This window comes from Bipolaris victoriae (assembly GCF_000527765.1).
Source record: "Bipolaris victoriae FI3 unplaced genomic scaffold scaffold_88, whole genome shotgun sequence".
NCBI lineage: Eukaryota > Fungi > Ascomycota > Dothideomycetes > Pleosporales > Pleosporaceae > Bipolaris > Bipolaris victoriae.
In genome coordinates, this window is record NW_014575304.1 from 1 (window position 1) to 23,876 (window position 23,876).

At 51.4% G+C, this 23,876-nt stretch overlaps 7 protein-coding genes across 7 annotated transcripts; 3 read left to right on the top strand and 4 right to left on the bottom strand.

Annotated features, from left to right (window-relative positions):
• Positions 1 to 1,038: 1,038 nt before the first annotated feature.
• COCVIDRAFT_18716 (hypothetical protein) lies at positions 1,039 to 1,978 on the top strand (the record flags this gene model as incomplete). Its single annotated transcript, XM_014697869.1, has 2 exons — positions 1,039 to 1,140; positions 1,208 to 1,978. The coding sequence occupies 2 exons, from the start codon at positions 1,039 to 1,041 to the stop codon at positions 1,976 to 1,978; spliced, it is 873 nt and encodes a 290-aa protein (XP_014553355.1).
• A 408-nt stretch (positions 1,979 to 2,386) lies between these two features.
• On the bottom strand, positions 2,387 to 4,492 carry COCVIDRAFT_54019 (hypothetical protein; the record flags this gene model as incomplete). Its single annotated transcript, XM_014697871.1, has 2 exons — positions 2,387 to 2,478; positions 2,515 to 4,492. Coding segments are annotated over 2 exons (2,070 nt in total), but the record flags the coding sequence as incomplete, so codon positions are not given.
• Positions 4,493 to 6,645: 2,153 nt separating this feature from the next.
• COCVIDRAFT_29395 (hypothetical protein) lies at positions 6,646 to 8,481 on the top strand (the record flags this gene model as incomplete). Its single annotated transcript, XM_014697872.1, has 1 exon — positions 6,646 to 8,481. One exon carries the CDS (start codon positions 6,646 to 6,648, stop codon positions 8,479 to 8,481), a length of 1,836 nt encoding a protein of 611 aa, XP_014553358.1.
• A 169-nt stretch (positions 8,482 to 8,650) lies between these two features.
• COCVIDRAFT_29396 (hypothetical protein) lies at positions 8,651 to 12,670 on the bottom strand (the record flags this gene model as incomplete). The annotated part of the gene is made up of 5 exons (XM_014697873.1): positions 8,651 to 9,463; positions 9,511 to 9,864; positions 9,913 to 10,922; positions 10,969 to 12,560; positions 12,663 to 12,670. 5 exons carry the CDS (start codon positions 12,668 to 12,670, stop codon positions 8,651 to 8,653), a joined length of 3,777 nt encoding a protein of 1,258 aa, XP_014553359.1.
• A 469-nt stretch (positions 12,671 to 13,139) lies between these two features.
• Positions 13,140 to 14,295, bottom strand: COCVIDRAFT_107832 (hypothetical protein; the record flags this gene model as incomplete). Its single annotated transcript, XM_014697874.1, has 2 exons — positions 13,140 to 14,110; positions 14,163 to 14,295. 2 exons carry the CDS (start codon positions 14,293 to 14,295, stop codon positions 13,140 to 13,142), a joined length of 1,104 nt encoding a protein of 367 aa, XP_014553360.1.
• A 495-nt stretch (positions 14,296 to 14,790) lies between these two features.
• Positions 14,791 to 18,051, top strand: COCVIDRAFT_107837 (hypothetical protein; the record flags this gene model as incomplete). Its single annotated transcript, XM_014697875.1, has 5 exons — positions 14,791 to 14,952; positions 15,004 to 15,409; positions 15,502 to 16,744; positions 16,798 to 17,351; positions 17,402 to 18,051. The coding sequence occupies 5 exons, from the start codon at positions 14,791 to 14,793 to the stop codon at positions 18,049 to 18,051; spliced, it is 3,015 nt and encodes a 1,004-aa protein (XP_014553361.1).
• A 316-nt stretch (positions 18,052 to 18,367) lies between these two features.
• COCVIDRAFT_29399 (hypothetical protein) lies at positions 18,368 to 23,784 on the bottom strand (the record flags this gene model as incomplete). The annotated part of the gene is made up of 3 exons (XM_014697876.1): positions 18,368 to 18,925; positions 18,977 to 23,342; positions 23,408 to 23,784. 3 exons carry the CDS (start codon positions 23,782 to 23,784, stop codon positions 18,368 to 18,370), a joined length of 5,301 nt encoding a protein of 1,766 aa, XP_014553362.1.
• Between the last annotated feature and the right edge of the window lie 92 nt (positions 23,785 to 23,876).

Consider the following 23,876-nt stretch of genomic DNA (forward strand, 5'->3'; position numbering starts at 1 on the left):
AGAAAATTAGTAATATTTCGCCTATTAAACCTTAGTGCGTTAGTATCTNTAGNCTTAAACNNTCNCTAGTATCNTATTATAGTACTTATTATAGAGCTCTCTAATAGGTCTTTATAACTACTTTTCTTCTCTTTTTCTTTAAGCTGCATTCGCTTTACTCTCTTTCTAATCTAAGCTTAATCCTTAATCGTTCTTAGCTCTAGTACGCCCTTAAGGGTACTATACTGCTCTCTTTTTAGAGTCTCCACGTTCGAACCTCGTTCTCTGCTAAAACCCTTTCTGTTACTAAATAATTTTAACTCTCTCCTTTAACGACTCGCTCTTAAGCTACTAAACCTTATAATATTCTTTTAACTTTTTCTTTTCTCTCCGATAGACCGTTACACTCCCTAGTTAGGTTACTAAAAATGTAGCACGATACGTGATTAAGCTTAAAAGATTAGAGGGGCGACCCGCAATTAAGTAGATAGAAATAAGCTGTAGGTTAATCGTTGCAAAGGATAAATTGGAGAAGGTGCCTATCTACGTACGAAAGATAATCGTAATATATACCATACGCTTAGTCACGTGATGCTACACCACAATACATAATTACTTGGGCCCGTACTTTTAAAGCTCAGAAGCTCTACAATACTGCTCAACGTATATGAAGAAAGCACGAAGACCTAGAACGTGCACTAATTAGTAGAATTGATTCCTGAATTTATCCGCGTTGGCATGCAACAATGCGGCGGACGCCTGCAATACCTTGCTCGTATACTGCGCGTTGTGGCTGTGTCGACTCCCGTTAATCACGTAGCCTGATGTATCTCTTATCTCAGGTCGTACAGGCAGCCACTCTCTGCTGTGGTGCAGATAATTACTTAATTAACACCTGCCTGATTGCTTGCTGTGCCACATGTCTGCCTCCTGCCACGCGCACACAGAATTGGCTGCCTGTTGTACTAAGCCACCTTATCGCAACCACGACCCCTGATCGCGACTCCCTTTGAAGAGTAGAACCAATTGTTATTGCGGTACGCTTTTGGTTTCTCTAACATGTGCCTTTCCCTGCTTTCTTACGTGCACTTACTCTGCGCCCTCGCCTCGACTTGGCGCCTCGATCCTGCACAGCCAAGCAGGCTGCATCATTTGGGTCCAGTATTTCAAACCTTTATAGTTGCATTGTCATTCTTCATTTCCATTCTAACTCTGCTGATAACGACAGTGGCCGATAGTTGCAACTATGAGTTCGCTTTTGCCTACAACGCCACCTAATACTTTACCGCCCCTTCTGCGACTCGCATCTGAGCTGCACCTAGCGATCATCTCGTTTCTTCCAAGTCTAAAGGATGCCACAGACGAAGATGATTTGGCACTTCTCCAACTTCGTCGAACGAATCGTTACTTTCGCGACCTTGTTCCTCCGCCGACTCACGACGATCTTCTTTCTCTCGAGTTAGTCTTGTACGAATACCCAGTGTACGCCTGTAAATTCTGTCTTTGTCTCCGGCCAAGGGCAAAGTTTGCTGCAGCTATGCTCAAAGGCAAAACAGGAACCAATGGACAAGCCCGGTATAAAAGATTTTGCGCAGACTGCGGATTCGATACTACAGTCGTTGGGAGGAGTCAGCGGTATTGCCGTGGTTCAAGAGCATTTGTTGGCGGAGTTGATTGGGTATGGTGCAAACACTGCAATTTAGTGAAAAAAGAAGAAGAGGCAGATTCAGTCTGTCCTGGGCTGTGTAAGGCGTGCTATACCATGTTGGGCTGTAAATGCAACGTAAAATGCGGCAGGCTACTACGTTCTAGGACTCCACCACAGCCGGAGGCCTCGACACAACCACGCTGGGCGTTGCCAAAATCGAATGCGCCTCGAGTTCGCTGGGACGTTAGTGATACAGATAGCGATGAAGATGATAGGACTGATGTGTATGATTATTGGGACCCTCACTTTGAGCTTGCGCAGCAGGAAGACGACGATTGGCGTGCGCTGTAGGGGCTTTCTACTAGTTAACTAGTACTACGTTGTCTAGAATAGACGCAGTTTACCGCAGAGGTGCCAGTGTCTAAGTAACTAGTACCCCCTATGCTAGTTCAAATGCAGCGTCAAGAAGAACGCCTTTCTAGAAGCATCTATAGATAAAGTGCAAGGCTCTTGAGGTTACTTAGGACATAGCTACTCGGTTTTAGAGATGCGGCAGCCTCGTAGTATTGCTCTATTGGAGGCGTACTGTTTAAGTGTCGGATGAGGGCTTGTTCGGTTGGAGCTCTGTTTTGTAGTGATAGCAGATCGAGCTGCATGTTACGATAAGTTCCCAGTAGCGTTTTCGTGCATGAAGAAATACAATCTGATTAGCTCTAAGAATTTCTGCGCTGATCTTCCGGAGTATGTCCTACTCCACTACCCGTATTTACAGTTTGAAGACGGTTTTTCAAGTACATCCTGGCTGCCATGATCTTCGTCAAAGACCAGCTCCACATGTTGAGAATCATAATCTGACACCCGTATCCTCGCCGTTCGCTGAAACGTACTCATCCGATGTATCCCCGTTGTTGTATTCTTCAAAGCGACTGCAGACGGACTTGATTGTTGAGTAAGCGTCAGCAACTCGGGTATGGAATCCCAGCAGCTGGAACTACGCCGCCGGATGACCAAGCGGAGCGTGTGAATGACCGCCATGACGAGATGTAAGAAGACTACTATCAGAGCAAGTATGTCGGTCGTGGAAGATACTTTGAAGGCGTAGCCTGTGATTTCCTGTCTGATGTGGAATTCGGTGAATGTAAACGTTGATATGGTAGAGGGATTCTCGTATGCTTGGCCATCCTTCAGGAGCTCGGATTGATATGAGGATTTGCGCATATGGTACGAGACCGGATTGTACTTTTTTCTTTGGATAGGGACGGTAATGTTCAGGACTCGCCAGCTGCCAGCGCGGGATATGGCATCGGCAAAGACGGAGGCGAGTATATGTTCGACATTTGGCACTAGAAATGAGTCGGATGTCGCCATAGACATGAGAGACGATATTGTCGTTCTTGTTTCCGAGTCGTTGGAATTTAGAGTATTGTTGTTTATTATTGTCGTGTCCCACGGCATATCTATACTTGCGTTGAGCTTCAGATTGACGGCGTCGAACCAGTCGGCAGTGATACGAAGTCGGCGCCAAGATTCTTGACTTCCAACATCCAGCCGAAACATGTCATATGCCCGGTAAGATGTTTCAGAAATGTCACCAGACTTGGGGGCTTTTGTGACCGAATAGACCTCTGGTTGCACCGCCTGAGCAAGGCTCACCGACAACGATCCTTTAGCCCATCTCGCATCAACAACACAGGCGGAAAGGTTGCGTTGACTCTTACTCGATGTAGGAGCATCAACTATGATACCTAGGGTGGCTGTCGTCCATGTAGTATCGGCCATATCCAAAGCAACGATTGATGGATGTGATGATTTCCGTAGAGACTCCAATGTCTCGTCTGGCAAGTCTACCGTGCGCATTTCGGTAGGATAACCAGGGCTCTGATCATCAAAGATTATGTGATTCGTGATTGCACTACCGAACTCTGGGACGACAGGGAATTGGAGAGATGTCTGCTCAGACTTGAAGGCTTGCAAAGGGCTACACACCACTCGCACTGCCGGGACCCATGTTTCGATAATAGACTTCATCTGGTTGTAATATCTATATCTTGCAAACGGGGAGTTGGAGTCGACAGGTATGGCATCAGCAGCAATTTGCCATTCGTCGTTGATCGTAGCCGCAACCCACGCCGCAGGGCCATGAACGCCGGTTGCTGATGATTCTAGCGCTACTCTAGCTCTCTGCGCTGATGCTAGGCTGTAAGGCGGCACTTGTCCTTCTGGACTCCAAATCAGGAAATCCGCAGGTACGTATCGAGAATCCTTAGGGGCTGACCACGGTCTAGGGTTGTCGCTCGAGGAGAATCTGTTTGCCAGCGTCATATACCCGCCGGCTGGGCAAAGCGCATTGGTGTATGCATTTGATGAAGAGCAGCTAGCCCCGAATATACCAGCGCCAAGATCAGGCATGTAGTGCTTGATATCGAGTGTCGAGGGCCAAAGGTCTTCCGAACTGCCATTGATCCAGTACTTGGTTCCCCCAGCAGGCCAAGTATGTTCGCGTGGTATAAGTAGTACAGCAACAGCAGGACCGGCTGTCACAGCGATGAAGCCTGCGAGCACGACTAAGCAAAGTGTTGCTGCATTTCGTCTCATTGCCCCTTGACTGGAAAACGACCCGATGAAAGCCGCAGACCAGAAATAACTCAATTGGGTGAATAGTGCTCCCACTCCGACCAATCCAAAGGGAACACCGTTCCCGTCAATGAGATCATACCGAACTTTGTGCATAATAATGGCCGTAAGACTGGCGATGATGAGAAGCTCTTGAATTTTGGCTGCGATTTGAAGAAGCGCGGTATATTCCGATGTCTTCCCAGATTCACCGGCGAGTTCAAATCCGATAAAATGACCGTGTATATTAATGATGATAAGGAACAGAGCGAATGCACATGGCAAAATGTGTACTGCACATCGCTGGAATGCAAGATGCAGTGATTCTGTTCGGACTGGTTTCTTCGGCTCATGTGGAATATGGTAACGAAGAAGATGAGCTATCAAAACGCAAAAGGCGCCTAGGCCTATGGACCGGAGGAATGTTGCCAGGGGTGGATCATATGGATTACCGTGACGTTTGTCACGTATGTTGTACATTTTGACGACGTAATGGAAAAAGCTGGGTTCAAAGTAAACCTAACAATTCCTATTCTCCATGAACATAATTATGGCTATTGAAGCTCTGCTCTGAAACCAGGCATCCAGTTTGTTGGCGGCTATGTTGCTTGGCGACGATATTGACAGGTATGACTGCGCAGGGCAGGGGTAAGGTTATTCGTCACCCCTGTTGTTCAATAGCTGATCCGGTCTGGATCGAACCTCATATGTTTCTTAGCAAAATCTTGCTACAAATATTCCTACTATATTCTTAGAAAGAAGAAGGTGGAAGACGTTCTTTTCTAGATATAAGATGGGTACAGAGATGGCTGTGAAAAGTTCCTGCCGACAGCGTGTTCTGTGGGCTGTAGTTGCCTCGATCACAGGGTGTGAGTATGGCCTGTGGCGACATGTCGTGACCAGCATTGCGGATGCTGGCAGCCGTTTCAATGCAAACTATACAGCGATCGTACTGAGATTGCGCGTCGTTTGGGGGCGGTTATTGTATGGCACAAATTTCTCCGCCCCACCACTTGCATCGCATCCTGTATGGGCTCTTTGTCAGAACCATTAAATGCACCCTACTATTCTTGCAAGCATTGCCGGTTCTCATCTCAAAGCATCTTCACCGATAACCTTCATAACCTTATCAATTGAGGGTCCAAATTCGCACGAGTCTCATCCTGGATCAAACCCCGGCTTTCTGCGGCATCAGTGCGGCGTCTCAGAATAATCTTCTTGATCCACAACAATGTTTCTGCCCAACAACGAATGTCGTAGCCGGAGTGTTGATATGAAGCTCTCCTGTGAGGGTGGACATCGGCTCTTGCATGTGGAGTTCTGTGAGGATGCTGGAACATTTTTCTTTTCCGATATGTCTGCAAGGACGCAGGGATTTAGATTATCCTTGGTTGCTTGTGCAGTAGCAAAGTGAGTGTTTCGGCAGATAAGAGATACTCGCGCAGCGCTTGGCGATGTGTTATGGAGGGCGCGATATCGTGTGTGGAAATATCGCCGTTAATTTGGAGGATGGTGTAAAAAGAGATCAGCGGATATTCTGAAGTCTAGGGCTCCAATAAAACTCGTTTTGAGGGTGTGTGTTCTCTGTTAACTTCCATGACTAAGAGTTTTCATCAAAGCACTAGAGTGATGACCATGTGATCGCTGCAATCGACCTTTTTTTCTAGGTCTGTAGGTATATTGGATTTTAGTTGAGGGAGTTTTCTGATAATGTGTTAGTGGCAAGGATGGCCTTGTGCAGTCAGGTCTAACCAGACTGGCAAAAGTAGAGTTTTTGGAATCTTACCAAGCCCACATATTACATGATTGGAAGTGAGGACGAGATACGGAGAGTGTAAAGCTCGGGGAAGATTGGCATTGAATTACTTGCCTCTGCTGAGGTTCGAGCTGCTGTCACCCATACTTTCTGTTGGGTAGACTGGCGATTTCGTGAGTATCAGTTAGCATACATACCATACTAAGATATCCCATTCGAGTATTCGCAGTTGGTGCCAAATGGGATATTGAATATTTGCCTTCAATTCAGTGTCGTAGTAACGTAGTCCGTACCCGGTCTCGATGGTGAGACAGAAGGTTACACAAACTCAACAACACGCCAGAACCAGATCCTGATGACGTCACAGTACGTGTTCGTTCCTGCAACGTTGAACATCGCACACAGCGACGACGACCCAAGGAATTGCTAGATGTAGATTGCAAACTGACACAAAGTCCCTACCCTCAAGTGATTACTCGGCAATGTCTATCCGTACTAGGTAGGTAAGCAAGATACGCATTTCTTGCTGGCTTGGAACCGCCTGATAAAAGGCAACAACGAGCAACCACAGCTAACAGCACTACTGCTGGTCATAAAACAGCACGAAAGACAAAAGGGTTTTCTATCAATTCAATCGACTATCATCAAAATGTTCACTGCCTTCTTGTCAATCCTTGCCGTGGGCACGACATTAGGGGCAGCGTGCGAGGGTGGGGAGCAAAACACAACATGTGTTTTGGATACCGACCCACTACAACAACCCTTTCCCTTCTTCTTCCCACCTCAAGATGCAGCAAACACTTCTGCATTGTTTCCAATGCCAAAATGTCAAGGAATCACGCTTGAAGAAGCCACCATCGACCAACTGCAAGGGTACATGAGTGACGGAACCATTACATCTGTCGATATCCTCCGATGCTACCTCGATAGAATACACCAAGTCGACAAATACATCAATTCAATCATGGAACTCAATCCGGATGCCGAAAAGATAGCTATTGCACTTGATGCTGAGCGTGCTGCTGGTCGTGTACGAGGCCCACTACACGGTATACCTTACATTATCAAAGACAACATTGCAACCAAAGATCGGATGGAGACTACGGCTGGAAGCTGGATGCTGTTGGGAAGTATTGTACCTCGAGATGCACATGTTGTTGCAAAGTTACGGGAAGCAGGCGCTCTTCTCATGGGCAAAGCAACAATGTCTGAATGGGCTGACATGCGATCAAACAACTATTCGGAAGGATACTCTGCAAGAGGTGGTCAAGCGAGGAGTCCTTACAATCTAACCGTCAATCCTGGGGGAAGTAGTACAGGGAGTGCAGCAGCAGTAGCTGCAAATATCGTTACGTTCTCACTAGGCAAGCTCACGTCCTCAAAGATCTATCTCCAATCCAACACTGACACACCACTAGGCACCGAAACCGACGGTAGCATCATAAACCCCGCAGAACGCAACGCCCTAGTCGGCATCAAACCCACCGTAGGCCTCACCTCGCGCGCAGGCGTCATCCCAGAAAGCATCCATCAAGACACCATCGGCACCTTCGCCCGCACCGTCCGTGATGCCGCCTACACCCTCGACGCAATCTACGGCATCGACCCCAACGACAACTACACTTTCGCTCAGCACGGAAAAACACCCCAAGCCGGCTACTCCTCCTTTCTCTCCAACGCTTCCGCCCTCAAAACCGCAACTTTCGGCCTCCCCTGGCACACCTTCTGGACCCACGCCCCTTCCCCCCAAAAATCCCACCTCCTCTCCCTCCTCACCCTCCTCCAATCCGCCGGCGCAACCATCCTCAACTCCACCGACCTCCCCCACTACCGCACCATCATTTCCCCCGACGGCTGGAACTGGGACTACGGCACCACCCGCGGCCACCCCAACGAATCCGAATACACAGTCGTAAAAACCGACTTCTACAACAACATCCGCACCTACCTCTCCTCTCTCGAAAATACTTCCATCCGCACCCTCGAAGACATCGTCGCCTACAACTACGCCAACGACGGCACCGAGGGAGGCCACCCCTGGCCAAATGGCATCCCAGCTTTTTACTCCGGCCAAGACGGCTTTCTGGCGTCCTTGGAAACGAAAGGCAAGATGGAAGAAACGTACTTCCAAGCTCTATCTTTCATCCAGCGTACAACGCGCGAGGAGGGTATTGATGCGGCTCTGAGACATAACGGCCATAAAATCGATGCGTTGCTCGTGCCGGCGGGTGTAGGCCAGACGTATCAGGTTGCGGCGCAGGCGGGGTATCCGATGGTTACGGTGCCGGCCGGGGTGGGCGAGGAGACGGGGATGCCGTTTGGATTGGGTATTATGGGGGGTGCGTGGGGGGAAGGCGAGTTAGTGAGGTGGGCGAGTGCGATTGAGGATTTGATGAGGGGGGAGGCCGGGAGGCCGGATATGAGGAGGACGATGCCGAGGTGGTTTGGGTATTTGGAGAGGAATGTTCCGGTTAGGAATTTGTAGGGTTTGGGGAGTGGGCAAAGGAGGATGGGATATAGTCTTATCATGCAAACAGGTAGTTACAGGACAGCGATACAGTCGACGTCTCGAGTAATCCAAAAGTTCTTGTGTATCATTCAAATTACAACTCTAACGTCTTTTACCAAGCGAAAACCTACGAATAGAACGGATTTTAAAAAATATCTTCCAAACCAGCCTCATTCCACGACGTTTCACCCTTTGCAACACGATCCCTAATTTTCCAGTACTCGTGGTTGAAAACCCAGTACTCCTCACCGGTGATGTCGCACGTGCCCTTTGTGAACCACCTAGGCTGGAACTCTTTGCCCTCTGCCTCTCGCTGCCTCCGTGTAGCACGCTGCTTCTCTTCCACGCGGTTCTTTTCTGTAGCCGCAAAGTCGTATTCTCCATCTTCCATGGCGCGCTGATCAGGCCGGAGCCTGGTGTCTGTTGGGGCAATGATTGGGCGTAACTTATCGTTGATGGCGTTGAGTGTCACGACAAACGGAGTAAGGTTGAAAGGTATGCCCTCTGGACGCTCGTGGCACTGCCAGACGAGAAAAGCCTTGTTGTCGTCGTGTTTTGACGGCTTACCGCCCTTGTCAATGTCTGCATCCTCAAAGCCAGGGGTGAATCTAGCGTAGATCTTGTCATTCCATCGCCCACCGATGCTCCAGCGCACTCGGCCTTCTGCATCCATGACTTTTCCAACGACCTGGTATGCTGAAGAGGCTTTCCAGCCACGAGGTTTGAAATCCAGCAAACACTTCTCCCCGGTAGTCCAGTTGGTGATTTCCATGAGGCCGTAGTTGTCGATGACGGGGTTTCCGGTAATGATGCCGATGACGGTAGATGTGACCTTCTTCCACGTGTACATTTCTTCTTTTCCACCTGTTGCAGTGGGTCGCAGTCGCAGGAACCAGGTACCCAGTGGATTGATGTCGAAGGATTTGCCGTAAAACTTTGACTTGACCGCCGACTCGCCCTGTATATCGTTAGATGATGGTATAAAGTTTAGATTCCAGAACGTACATAGTAATCCCACTTCTTGGACTCTGCATAGGCAGCCCCAATGGGTGGATGATGGCTGACCTGCTCAATGAAGAAGCGGTAGCCCTTGTCCGGTCTGGCGTACTCATAAGTCTCAGCAAGAAGGGGATTGAAAGGCTTAGCAACACGCCCAATAGTGGAAGCATATTCGGAAGCCGCAAATGCAGCGACATAAAGCAGTCGTTCCGTGGAGTCTGATCGTTCGGCAGCAACGTCGAGAAGATCAGTGTATTCCATATCCTCAGCCACACGCTGTAGTAGCGATGTTGGTTCGTTGAAGGATACCGGCAGCGTCATCTTCGTCATGTCCTTGCCAATCATGGACTTGAGAATTCCCTAGCCAGTCGTTAGTATTGTTTAGAATGGCAGTGAGATTGAACACACCCAGAGTGAAATCTTCGGCCTGTCATCTGCATCCATTGCCAGTCGCTTTCGTGGACCATCTTCATAGCCTGCCCACGCAGTGGCAATTTCCATAGACTTCTTCTCCAATGGATCTTCGGAAGAGTCGGGGGCGCTGCTTTCAACCTCTTGAGGAGCACTGGGAGCGGGCATCTCCACAACCTCGACTTCGCCAGCACCGATTGCATCGAAGAACTCTTCGTCATCTTCAGACTCGGAGTCGGAAATGTGGGCTGCAATGTCTGCCAGGGTGGCCTTTTTCCTAATCTTCTGGTTCTGGGTGGATGCGCCTTCGGGCGCTGTCGCCTCCTTTTGCTGCGTACCGTCTTCTTGTGCATCAGCGAATTCATCTTCGTCTTGCTTTGCTTGTGTTCCAGCTTCGGTTTTCTCAAAGCCTTCCAAAGCTTCCCGGAGTGCTTTTTTCTGCTTTCGCCGCTTTTCCTCCGACTCGCCTATCCTATTCTCAAGCTCTTCTTGTTCCTTTGCGACCTTGGCCATGCTCTCTTCCCACATACGACGCACATTAGCTTCGCGATCTAGTCGGTATTGCCAGTAGGCATCACGGTCCCTGGATATCCTGAGAAGATCTCCGATAAGTCCTTTGAGGTTGCCAATGGCTGATTCGTACGAGGCCAGCGCTTGCAACATCATAGGGTCAGAAATCTGCATGTTGGGCGATCGTTCCTTTTCTGTCTGCAGTGCTGCAGAAACGGATGTCAACAAATCAAGCTGCAGCTTCGCGGACTGCGCAGTGATGTTAAAGGCATCCTTGCTCTGTGGCTTCATCTCGTGACTACTCGAACCGTCCCCATACTCATCCTCGTCATCATCGTCGCCGGCAACAGTCGCTGTTCCCATGTGACTGACCAGTCTGTCAAGACCCTGACTATGCATGCTAGGTTCATAGACGCTACCGAGGTCTTCTGTGACACTAATCGCAGTTCGTGAAGACGTGGCATCGACGCTGTTCAAAGGAATGTTTAAATTGGATGCTAGCATACGTCAGTATATAGGGAGACGTCTTGTAGAACAACTTACTGGTTGGGTGCTGCTTGGAGCTGCTGGCTATCTTGGAGCTCCCAAGGCTGGAAGAGTCACCTTCACCCTTGATCTGCTCAATTTTGGCCTGCTTAAGCATCTCTTGGTCTTGAGTAGCCCGCTTTTCTTCTTCGCGCGCTTCGTCCTTGGCCCACTGGATCGCGTTGTTCAATGCCCAGTACCATCGTTTGGCCTCGACTTGATGGTTTGCCTTGAGATGGTACTTTACAGACGACTTGCCTTGAATCTCAAAGCGTTGCTTGTCTTGTGGATCCATGTACAGCTTGGCGATGCGCATATTAATCGCACCACGGCATGCAGATCCCGTGTCATCTTGGTGCTTGTAGTAGCTCAGCACACCATCTTCAAGGACGAACCAACGTAGTTTGTAGCCAGTCGTGTAGTTTGTCCACTTCTTCAGGTATCCCTTCATCTCACGCGACTCCTTGACGCCCATTCCAACCTCTGCAGCTGCTTGTCCTGGTGGTGCACCGGCGAGGATGGTCTTCTCCTGTATTCCTCTTTGTGCCGCCGCGGCTGCGGGTGATCGCTTCAAGATTGCGCGGGTACGGTCATCCTTGGTGTAGTCCTGAGGAAGCTTACCCTTGCGATCGCGGCGAAATGGGTCGGCTCCATTCAGTAAGAGCAGCTGAGCCAGTTTGACGTCCTTTTTCTTTGCAGCTTCATGCAGAAGCGTGCCTCCAGCGTCAACGACAACCGGGTCGGTCGCTAGCTCGCCGCCATTGACGTCGAGAGTGCTCTTGACCCGGTTATCCTGGAGGATCTTCTCCAGTGCATCCATATCCCCTGACATAACCATTTGCTGTATCTTCTTTACGTACGTGTCGATGAAGATGGACCGCGACAGCTGCAGGGCCTGGAAAATGTCTGGTGTACGGGCGAGATCTAGCGGGGTTTGGCCGTTGTAGTTGGTCACCGAGTCATTGATGCCAGGCTGGTCGAGTAACATACGAACGACTGCAGTGCGACCGAGTATGGCAGCAAGGTGGAGCGGTGTGTTGCCATCGCGGTCGCGGCCGTTAATGTCGACAGGTGAGTCGGGCGATGCAGTGGCGTTTGACAGGACGAATTCAATTACTGGTACCTCCGCGCACTGTATAGCCAAGTGCAGGATTGAAGTTCCTTCTGTGCGTGCATTGGGGAGCTGTATTGACGACCTGCTGCTCTCGCCATCGGCTGGGCTCGACTGCTCCCGGATTGCGCGCGATATAGCTGCCGTGTCGCCATTTCGCAGCGACTCAAAAACTCTAAACAGCTTCACAGACTGTTCGATTGAGGTTGCCTTTGTAGGAGAGGTGGGTGTTTGCTGGATGCTGGGAGACGAGGGACTGAGTGCGTCTTGGCCTGGACCGGGGCCGGACATGCTAGTGGAAAGATGCGGGTTCTTTTTGGAGAGACTGCGGCCGTGTCCCGACGGGTTGTATCCCTTGATTTGAGCAGCGTGCTGCGAGGTGGCCGACGTAGCTGAACCCGGGGGAGAGTTGTCGCTAGGCTCGGGTGTGTCGCCGTCGGGCTTTGACGACACGCGGGACAGGAGGTTCTTCACACTGGCGGACTTGGAGCGCTTGTGCCTGTGCAAGTAGGCAGTCAGCGATGACCTTAGCAGCTACAAGCCGTGTCTTGTACACTGATCCCCGCCATGACGACTGGCAGGCTTGGGGCCGAGCACTTACCCTTCCATGGCCGCTTGATTGGCCGACCAGCCCAGAGATACAGCAGGACGCGTGTAGGATGTCAGCAAGGACGGATGGGGAGTTTGCGGGTTTGGTGTTCAATTGAAGTTGAGGACACTGTATAAAGGAAGACTGTGCAACCGATGAATATACTATGGATGTGCTTGATAGCTAGGCTCCGTATAGGGGTCTGGGCTTTGCTCGCGACCAGGGAAACTGATAGCGGGGCGCTCGTCAAGCTTGGGGTTTCGTCAGAGGCGCGGGCTCACCAGCCACAACAGCCACATCAGCCAATCATGGCCGTCGACGTGCTTGCAGCCTCAACGGGCGGTGCCTGGGGTGTCCTGCCAGCCAATCACGCGCCTCGGAGTTTTGCACGCCGCCGCCGCCTATCACGTTGTCTTCGTCCAAGATTTCTCTAGACTGAAGCAATTGATATGTTATGTTACATACACTAATTTACAATCGTCTGGTGCCTTATGACGCGTTCCCGCTAACCAGAACAATGGCGCTTCCTAGCTGCCGTCGCAGATCCTCCCTTTGCACATCGTGTGTGTCTTCTACCTCACCCCACTGCACCGTCTGCCACTTGACCTCCAAACTGCTTGCCTCGGCCGCTTCATCGATTCCAAAGCGACTGCCCTCAGCTGCTGGTCGTGATTGCGCGAATGCCTCGCTCCATTCGTGCACCAGCCGTGCGCTGACGAGCAGGCTCTTGGATGCCAGCACTGCCCGCTCCAGTCCCGCGAGCTCGTAGGCGGGGAGGCCTGCACACCACCCGCGAATTACTTCCTGTGTCATCTTGGGCTGCTCCACGGGAATGATCGAGTTGGGGTCGAGCGTGGGCTTGATCTCGACACCAGGGAACACGTGTGTCTGGAGATATGCAATGATGCCAGTGGCCACCTCTTCCTGAATCTGGCGCAGCGTCTTCCCGTCCTGCAGCGTGTCGTTGATGACCTTTTCGGGAGCCCAGCAGAGCAGTGTATCGGTAGCGAGCACACGCATAAAGTAGGCGAGGATATCGCTCCGGATGTTGGACTGTCCCGCCTTGTCTGCCGCCTCGATATCAATGGCACGCGCAGCCAGCGAGGTCATGGGGATATAGTCGTTCTTGAGCGCCTGCTGTGCGCTCATAAGAAGATCCCATTCGAGGGCAATGGCAGCCGCGAGCTGGGGCTTAGAGGCGGGGACGGTGAGGATCTGCTTGTTGGGCATCCGGACGGGGCGGTGATCGAGGAAGACCTGCAGGCCACCATCCGTCTCCTTGACCGAGACGTCTTTCCAGAAGCGCTTGGCGAGCATGCTCTTTGGCTTGTTGGAGGGAGTGTAGGACTCGCGCATCTCGCGCGCCTGCTTCATCATGTCGGCCTGCCGCCTCTTCCTCGCAACCCGTTGCGCTGCATCTGAAGGTTGGGCCTGGGGTGTCTCAGGTGGTGGACCGGGCACTGTGTGGCGTCAATGGGTGAATGGGCACATGTGGTGCAAAGCCGTGCGTACCTGACGGGTGAGGCAGAGGCGTGGCGCCCCGCGCAGCCGATGTGTGCAGACATTGGCACAGCAGCGGCCTGTTGTAGGCTCGCTGTGGTGCAGCCAGGCGGATCTTTGCCAGTGCTGGGCGGATCGACTCCATGGTGGCGGGGGGTGGGATGAATTCTATCGTATGCCCGACAATGATGGGACGTCGAGTAGGCCCGGCGCGGCGACTTTTTTCCTTGCCGGGCGCATGGACATAGCGCCCTGTGAAATCTGGGGTTCTCCGCTCCACACGCACACGCACACGCCGCACACGCAAGCCGCACCACCGCTCGCCTCACCCCCCCCGTCCACCCCTTCTCGATACTCGGGTGCTCTGTGCTTGCTACATACTTACACCTGCACCTCCAAGCAGTCGTCGCAGCACCACCAGTCGATGGACCCACGCCGGCGTCTCTGAACATGCGCTTGCGTCCCCACAGCTTCTCGTCCCTCTGCATGTTCTCCACCCTCTGGTCTGGCTCGTCTCCGATCGGCCGTTGACGCGCTTCTGGCTGTCGCTACCCCACCCAGCATCTGCTCCCCTGCATCGCCGCATCCCGCCTTTGATGCGGCCCCTTCCGCCCATCTCTGGCCTCAAACTCTGCTTTTCATGAATCAAGCGGCCTCTCCGCCGGCCTCTGCGAATGCTGCCGTGCCCCAGCCCAAGCCCATCCGCTTCGTCACTAACCATGACGGGCCCTATGCCAAGCGCCGTCGCATCAACTCGGCCTGCTTGACATGTCGGAAGAAGAAGACGCGCTGTTCCGGTGAGGTCTAACATATCTCAAATACAGTTATTGATGCTGACAGCAGAACAGGCGAGCGCCCGGTTTGTGGGACTTGCACCCAAAACAAGCACGAGTGCGCTGGCTACGGCGACGACAATGGCGCGGGCGATGCGCAGAAGAATAGCAAAAAGGTCCCCTCCCGACGAGCAAGCACAGTGTCCAACAACAGCACCTCGGCCCTGAAAAATGAGGCTCCTATTGATCCCCAGCTCACGCGGCCGTCTATTCCACACACGACCTCTCAAGCGTCTGACTCCAGCACCGTCAACCCATCGCCCAAGCAGGATATCGCCACTGGCAGTTCCGGCCTAACTTTGAGCACGCGCAATAGGATGCCGTACTTTCGGTACTTTGGTCCCACCGCCATTGTGCCTGGCCTGAGGCAGATGGTCGTCAAGGTGCGCGGGAAACAACACGGAAGTGCGCAGACTACATCCGATCGTACGTATTACCCTGGGTTAGGCGCTGAATATTGTCGTGTGCAAAATCTATCGCCTAAACGATTGAACCTAAACTGTTGCTGACTTTACCAGCGCACATTATTGAATCCTCACCTGCTCAGCCTTCTGTGGGTTCGCCACCTGCACAAGAAGCTCGTACCCCAATAGAGATACCCGTATACGATGCGTCGTCTATGTCTCCGAGTCCGCTTATTACCCACCTCTGCAAGGTCTTCTTCGCCCACCTCGGCTGCTCATTCCCCTTTCTGCAAAGAGAAAGGTTCATGCGCGATTTGGAGGAGAAGCAAGTGGATGCCATACTCGTAGACGCTGTCTGTGCCTTGGCGGCCCGCTTCTCAACGCATCCCATGTTGACGGGCAACAACAACGATCACAAAGACGGCGAGAACGAAGCCTCCAAGCTCCAACCCTCAGAATACGGCCAGGCGTTTGCGCAAAGAGCAAAGTCCGCAATTCCAGACGCCTTTCCATGTCCCAGTGTGGCGGTGGTGCAAGCTGCTCTTCTCCTCGCCTACGACGAATTCGGCGCAAGCCGCGATAGTGGCTTGTGGATGTATCTTGGAATAGCTATCCGCATGGCTCAAGATCTGGGAATGCAGTCTGTAGGAGGCCTCAAGTATGAGGGGCGCCACGGGCCAACGCCGAGTTCGGTCAAGAGTAACCTAGAAGAGCCGCGGCCATCGGAGCAGTCTACGTCACAAGACAACTGTGAAAGAAGTACCGAAGAACAAGAGCAGCGGGCAGCCGAGCGTGAGAGGTTGGACACTTTCTGGTCAATCTTCTTCCTGGATCGAGTCATATCGTCTGGCACCGGGCGTCCAGTCACTCTGCGCGACCGCGACATTGAGATTTCTTTCCCTTCTCTGGACGAGGTCGATTCTTCTGGATGGCCACTGCCTTATCCTGCCTTGATTCGAGTCATTCATCTCTATGGACGTGTAACTGATTTGCTGAACCGCATCAGAAGCGCTGCCGATGTCACACCAGAACTTCACAAGCAATTAGGAGTTTGGGAGGACCGACTGACAAACATCTATCAGAATCTCTCGCCTAAATTACACTTCAATGCTGTAAACTTTCAACAATACGTCAAACTAAACCAAGGAACAAACTTCTTGTTGCTCCACTGCTGGTTCCACACGCTCATTGTTCTGCTGCACCAACCGACACTCTTGAGAACTTTCGAGGGTACGCCCCAGCCGCAATCCAATCATAGCCGAGAATTGTCCATGTCTTCTGCAAAGACTGTTGCCGATATACTAGCTTTTACGGAGCTTATAGATGTGAAGACTGGCATGGGTAATCCGTTTACTAGGTTTGTGCCTCCATATCCTACCTGTCTTAATAGTGAAACTGACACCGCTGTAGTCAGCCCATATACATCGCTGCGTGTGCCTTTCTCAAGGAGACGGCTATTCACTCTGCATCGTCTCAACCCCATTCCCGTCCTACCAGTCCTAATCGAAATGAAGACAATGATCAGAAAGCACCCATTGGCAGCTCGCTTGATCGTCTTGAAACTGCTAGTTCTTCCGTCAACGATCGGGAACAGAAGCAGACTGCCGCCAAGCATACACTGCTTGCGTCTGCTGCCAACCAAAACTATCAACGTTGCTACCGTGCTCTAAAGGCCCTCGAGACCTACTGGGCAGGTGTCAAGTACATCATGACTGTGCTCGATCAAAAGGCGAAGGGGGTTTGCGATCCCCTGCTTTACACTGCGGAAGAGATGGAGAGCGCTTTGGAGGCACCCCGACCGGAACCATCATTCACTAGCCCGGGCTGGAGGAGGAAGCTTAGTTGGGGCACATACTTGACGGCTCAAAGCTCGGATGCCGATGTTGCCAAGATGGCGGCTGCAATCAGGAAAGGAGCGCGATCTCCAAAGTTGCCTGGCTCACCAATGGTGCACCCCAGTCAAGGTATGTAACTCATCCTGACTTTTTTGAACATCTCATTAACTTTTGCGTAGCAATAGGATGGTCGCTTACCGGAATCATGAACTCGCCCTCGACAAATGTCGCCGTCATGTACACTTCTGAGAACGGTGAAGGTCGAACCCCGAAGCCACCGCCTCCCCACCAAACACCAGCTACCGCACAACCTTCCATAGCATCCTTGATGTCCGACCCACCGATCAAATTCGAGGCACATCAATCCTTAACATCACCACCAAGCATCTCACGCTTCAGCTCTTCATCAATGCCTCCACCCCCAACCAACCAAGCCTACAGCAACATGCCCAACCCCGACCCCGTCATGGTCTCAGACGCCGACCTCCTCCTAAACCTACACTCCCCCTTCTCCGGCAATTCCCCTGCTGCAGTCCGCACCCCAATCTCCACCCAGCAACCTTTCACCCGTGGTCCTACGCAAATGCAACCTCCACCCCCACAAAACGATTTCTCGCCCACTTTCACCACGTTTCACGCCCCGCCAGATCATGTTTTTGGGGATATGGTTATTGATACCCAAGACGTCGATATGTCGCTGCTGGGCGCGGATATGATGCCCTGGGATCTAGAGTATTTACCACATGATATGTTGTCGTTTGGTGATGCATCATTTGGGGGTGCGGGGTTTGGAGGGGGTGATGGGACGGGGGGTAATGCTGCTGAATGAATGAGGGGGAACGGCGTATCTGTGGTTGTGATCTTTTATGATTGCCAATTTCCTTTCAACTTGTATGATAAGAGAATTATATATCGATGGAGTAAGTAATTTTGAGGAGGATTGGAAGAAGAAGAAAAATAAGGGAAAGAGGTTGTAATTTTGGCCTGTTTAGGTTTTATGATACCATGTTTTAATTCTTCGTTCATTTTCCTCCCGTTTGGTCATCTATGGTTTTGCAAGAATACTTGAACATACATCAAAATCTAGTCAAACAAACCCGCAACATACTTGTTTGCTTTTTCTCTACATATACAACTCAAGTCTACTACTGCAACATGCCTTCCAGACTCTCCCCAAGAATCTCCTCCATCCCATTCTTCCATCGCTGGCACTCCCGCTCAACAATCTCATCGTCATCCTCCATGAGCTCACTAATAAACGGTAGCATCTCGGGCAACAAACCCAGCCACTCCTCGCCCAACCTCCGCGTAAGACTCTGCTCGCAAAGCACAGTCGCCAAGCGCGTGTTTCGGTCCTCGCTTCGCATGTTCTTGAGCAAGGTAGTGTTCATCTCGCGGTGATTCTCCATGCTAGATGAGGAGGCGGCGGCGAGATCGGTAATGGTGGGGATGACGTTGTTGGTGTTGTTTTCCGGGGTGGAAGATGAGGCCGAGGGGAGGGAGAGGAGGGAAAGGAGAGGTGGCATGATGGTGCCAAAGTGGGAGGGTGCTTGCCAGAAGCCGTCTTGGTCGTGCTGGAACGACTTTTGAAGGGCAGAGAGGACGGCAGTGCGAGTGGCGACTTCCGTGTCGTTTTTGGCGAGGTGGGTGAGGATTTTGGCGGCAGGCTCGATTATGTAGCTCGAGTAGCTTGTAACGAGGGACTGGGTGGATGTTAGTGAGTGTAAGAAATTAATGTTTGGATAGATGCATACCTTAAATTTGTCGAAGAAAGCAGCGAGGAACTTGTAGAAGGTGATAGCGCGTTCAGGCTTGGCTGGTAATGGGCCTTCTTGATCTACAAGTTGCACGAAGAAGGGTCGGAATGTGGCGTCACTAAGCTTGAGAACCATCGCAATGACCGATTCAATCAGCGTGGCCTCGAGTTGCTCAGTCTCCTCCTCATCAATCTCTTCTTCAGTCTCCGATTGGAGAGTGTCCCGCATACGGAATGTTTGGAGGAACAAGCTGAATAGCGGCGAGCTCGCCTTGACGAGTTTGGCCTTGGTCTGAGCATTGATTGTGGATTGCAGAAGTTGAAGCTGTTCAAACAAGGCGTCGAAGCCTTGGGAGGCGGCATTTGACCATGTCGTCTTGATAGAAGAAAATACTTCTTGTCCACTGAGATGCTGCGATACACTCTGGTAGAAGCTAGCGCGGGTTTCATCGCAAGCATCCTCAAGGTCGGCAGCAGCAGAACGTTGAGACAACCGCAAAGCAGTATCTAAGTACTCCCGCGAGAACATGTATCCCAGACGGTCGACAATGTTCGCAAGCAAGGTGAATACAGCATTGTGAAGACCAGCCTTCTCTTCATCAATCGCATTTGACAGGTACTCAAACGCAATGGGAACGATTGTAGGTAGTAGCGAGATGGCTTCATCCTCAAGAACGTCGATGACAGAAGTTAGACAGATCAAAGACAAGATGCGGATTCTGTCGTCACTGCTTGATAGTGATTCAGGACCGGCAATGGTTTGAGCCACTGATGATACAGCAGATACATCCTTCTTGCCGAAGCGCTCGATGATGCGGTCGATGCAACTGACCGAGACCATCTTCGCATCCATCTCAGATGTCTGTTGCAGAAGCGTTTGAACGCTAGGCAAGAAGGAGATGAGTGCTTCCACAGACTTGCGGTCATTCTGCTTGGCAGTACCCGCTCGAAGCTCGACTGATTTGACTGCAGCGACCTGTACATGAGAGTCTGTGCTAGAGAGGAGCAACTCAGCAGACTTGATGAGATCGGTCGTCGGCAAAAGATCCAAGCAACTGGCGAGAACACGGCTGCATGCTGCGTACGTCTTCGAGTTTGACGCCAGTTTCTTGGAGAGCTGGATGGTGGTTTCGATAATGTCTGCAAAGATCCTTCGTGGCCTTTCTGGGTCGTCCTTCTTTCGGTACGCTCTGGTGACGTGTGCTTTTACCTTGTCGTCTAGGGCCAGATCGGTCAAGCATGTAAGCATGCTTTGAATTCCCGAATCGAACTTATTCTCCTTTGTCTTCTCCTTCAGCCCAAAGAGTGTCTCCGCGACTTGTGGTTTCGGTCCGGTGGCATCGGTGAGAAGATCAAGGTAACCCTTGAAGGTGACCAAGGTGTTGATAGGATCGAAGTAAAGCAACAAGTCTGCGCAGAACCTTCGTTGCTCCTTGCTGTGGTACCGGTCGGCGAGCAAAGCAACAATAGCCGGGAGAGAGTCTTCGGGGCCCAATGTGCGAGCCAACTGTGCAAACAGCTTCATCCTTCTGTGTAAGGGAATGTGTTCAAACGCCGCAGTGAAACTCAGCAGCAAGTCCGAAACTCCAGCAATGAAGTCCCTGTGTTTCGAGCGAAGCGAAGCAGCCAGTTGCGGTACGACGCGGGAGATTGTTTTATCAACGACTTGAGCTGAGTAGTCATCATGCTGTCGAAGCAGAGTAGATCCGATGAAAGTGAAGATAGGCATAAGGTTGTGCAGAATCAGATCAGGAACCCATGAAGCAAGGTTCGAAATCAAGAGCAGGGCACTATTCTGTACTTGCGGGCTGGAGGAGTGTCGAATGCAGTCGATCAAAAGGTCTGCGCGCACTGCTGACTGGTAATCGGCAGTGTCTGGCATCTCCATGAGTGTCCTAACAATTGGGCTTAACGACCCGAGAATGATACTCTGCAGGTAAACCAATTCAGATTCCGACTGCTGCTTAAGTGGCTGCATTTCAGCAAAGATTCCGAAAAGGCTCTTGAAAAGCTCTGGATGCTGTCCTGGATTAGATCCTTCGACCAATTCGAGTACCAATGTGAGTCTTCGAAGAAGCCTTTGAACGTCATCTTGAGAAGAGAGTTCGACTCGGGCCATTTCGCTTCGGCTAGTCCGTCTCCGCTTCGCTGCCGGTGGCCCTCCAGGCATCGCGGTGGGCGAGGGAACGCTGTCCAAGAAAGAAACAAGGATTTCAGAGTCAAGATTGACGTTCCGTAGGATCTCTATGGATTGTTCTCTGCGAAGTCTGTCGAAAGAGTCGTCGCTCTCGCTCAACGCCAAACCTAGCATGCATTGAGCAAGGGAATGTCGAGATTCAGATCGGAAAGCAGACCATGAAGTCTGAACTTGACCGAAAGCAGCTACTACTAGCACTTCCCGCTCTTTGTTGAGTGTTCCAGAGACGATATCTTGCAACAACTGGGCACTCTTTGCCTCCCTCGGTATGATTGCAGCGAGGTGCGAGCGCTCAGCATCACCAAGAGAGATGACTTCGCTGCTGCACTGGTTTGTTACAGCATCAATTGGAAGAGTAGACCACTCGTTCAACAATGGAAGGACGAAGTTGGTGCGGACAGTGTCTGAGACCTTTCCGCGAATGTTGAAAATTGGGAGCAAACACAACCGGACTCTTAGCAAGGGTGTACAACCGGCGTGACTTGCGAAGAAGCTGAGTATGGCCGTTCGTGTTTGCATTTTGAAAGTCTGTTTAGATTGGTTCTGCAACTGCGTTCCCTCGAGAACACTGCGGAGCGCAGGAATGATGAAATGTGCATCCATGACACACTCCTCAAGCATCGGCTGGAGCATCGAGACAATAAAAACGTAAATATCTTCAGGTTTCAGGTCCGTGATGTTCTTAGAAGCTTTGCCGTACACGTCAGACTTGCCCCACGACTGAGCTTTCGATCTCGCGGAGGCCTTTCGCGTCAAAAGACTGATGCAAGCGGCAGCGGACCGTCGAATGGGGGGGGATGGGTCGGCGAGCGCATGGACAAAGTACGGCAAAAGGTTTTGCAGGGTATGGGCAACCTCCGACTTCTCGAGTGACGAGGCCGTAGCACGTAGAGCGGCGATACGAACGGCAACCGGGCGGGTACTGTTCCAGACACGGGCAAGGAAGGATAGGTAGCGCGTTTGCTGGAGTGCGGCTTCCTGGTGCAGTGCATCGGAAGCAAGAAATTGTTTGGCCTGTTTGGTCAACACTGCCTGCTCGAAAGCATGAGCAACCTTGGCAAATTCCTTTTCTGATCCTGCATCAAGGAAGCTGGTAACTGTGATATCTGGCACCTCTACAACGAGCTTCTCAGTAGCCTCATCAATGTCAACCATTTCTTCGTCAGAATCCATATCTTGAATAGCCTCAATCTCGAAAGTTTGCGCAATGGTCAGTCCGAGGGATTCCAGATCGACATTATTCTGCTTTGCAGCATCCTGCAGCATGGATGACAGGTCTTTCGATTCGACTAGTCTGGTGGCAACCTGGAGTAACTCTCCATGCGTTTCAGAGCCTGGCACACTGTCGCCCAGTAGCTGAGCTACCGCTGACAGTACGATTTGAATACGGGATTTGCTGATCAGACCCGATGCGATAAGCTCATGGAAGATGGCATGGTTTTCCTCTAAGCCGACGTTGAGCGCACCGAGCGCGCAGCCCAGTACAAGTCGCTCGGCCTGACACTGCTCGGATACACTCTTGAGCCTTTGTACAAGCTGCGGCACCTTAAGAAGCTTTTTCGCAACCTTTGTCGGGAGCTGTGCCTTTGAGCGCTCGTTTGCGATGATTGCCAAGCAGCCCAGGCAGGATTGAAGTGATGTTTCGTCATGAGCTGTAATCACAGCCTCCATTAAACCATCTAAAACCTTATCTCCAACCTTTGCCTGGTTCACCAACATGATGACGATGGCGTAGCAGGCTAGGACAGTGTCAGCTCCATGCTTGGCGTGCATGCAGCTGTTGAGAACTGGAAGTAGATCCAGAACCAGCTTCTCAGTACTCTGGTCTTGGAGATGCTTTTTGCCGGAGTTTGAGTTGCTCAGTATGCCGTAGATTGCCTCGACAGTGATTCCAGACCAGAAGGACAGCATGTGAGCAGCCTGATGGCCTGCCTCCACTACCTTGGCAACATATGTGTGATAAGCCTTGAAGAACTGAGGCGTATTGATGGCTGTGTAGGCAATGGTCCGCTGAGGTACATTGGTGGGGGCCTGGATGTAGGGGAAGAGGAAGCGGATGGCGTGCGATGGCTGCGGGGGCAAGATGGACAGCAGAGCGAGGAATTGGGGCGTGTTATGGTAAGGCAAGTAAGTGAAGACGAGGCATTCGGTGTTGTATTCATGGATGCTGTTTGCAATTAGCCATGCCAATAGCGCAAGCTTGTGCAGGCGAGATGGTGCTATTCGACGTACCGGAATCTCCTCACAAGCCACTCCAGCGCCTTCTCTGCTGGCTTGAGCAGCAATCGGGGGCCGACCAGTGTAATGAAGGCCTCAAGCACAATATCGAGCTTAGAATTCTCATCCTTGGTCATTTGGGTGCGGTCTTCGGCTTTGCTCTGCTCGCTGAAGAGATTCTTGGAGAAGCGCAAAAACCTCGAATCCAGCGCGCACAGCTCTCGGTAGCCCTCGTAACATATTAAATAAACATTTTCAAATGATTGTGATGCAGCGATCTTGGGTTCGAACAGCAGAGATTTGCCGTGTGCCGCCTTCTGGGCGCGCAGGTCGAGTTGGTGGGTGCTCGAGGCCGCGATGGTCGCGAGCTGTTTCTGAAGCGCCGTCGCCATTTTTGGGAATTTCCTGTGTCGCACAAGAAATCAACGTTTTTTTTCGGAAATCCCAGAAGCCATAAGACGCTGCGAAACAGCGTGGAAGTTGT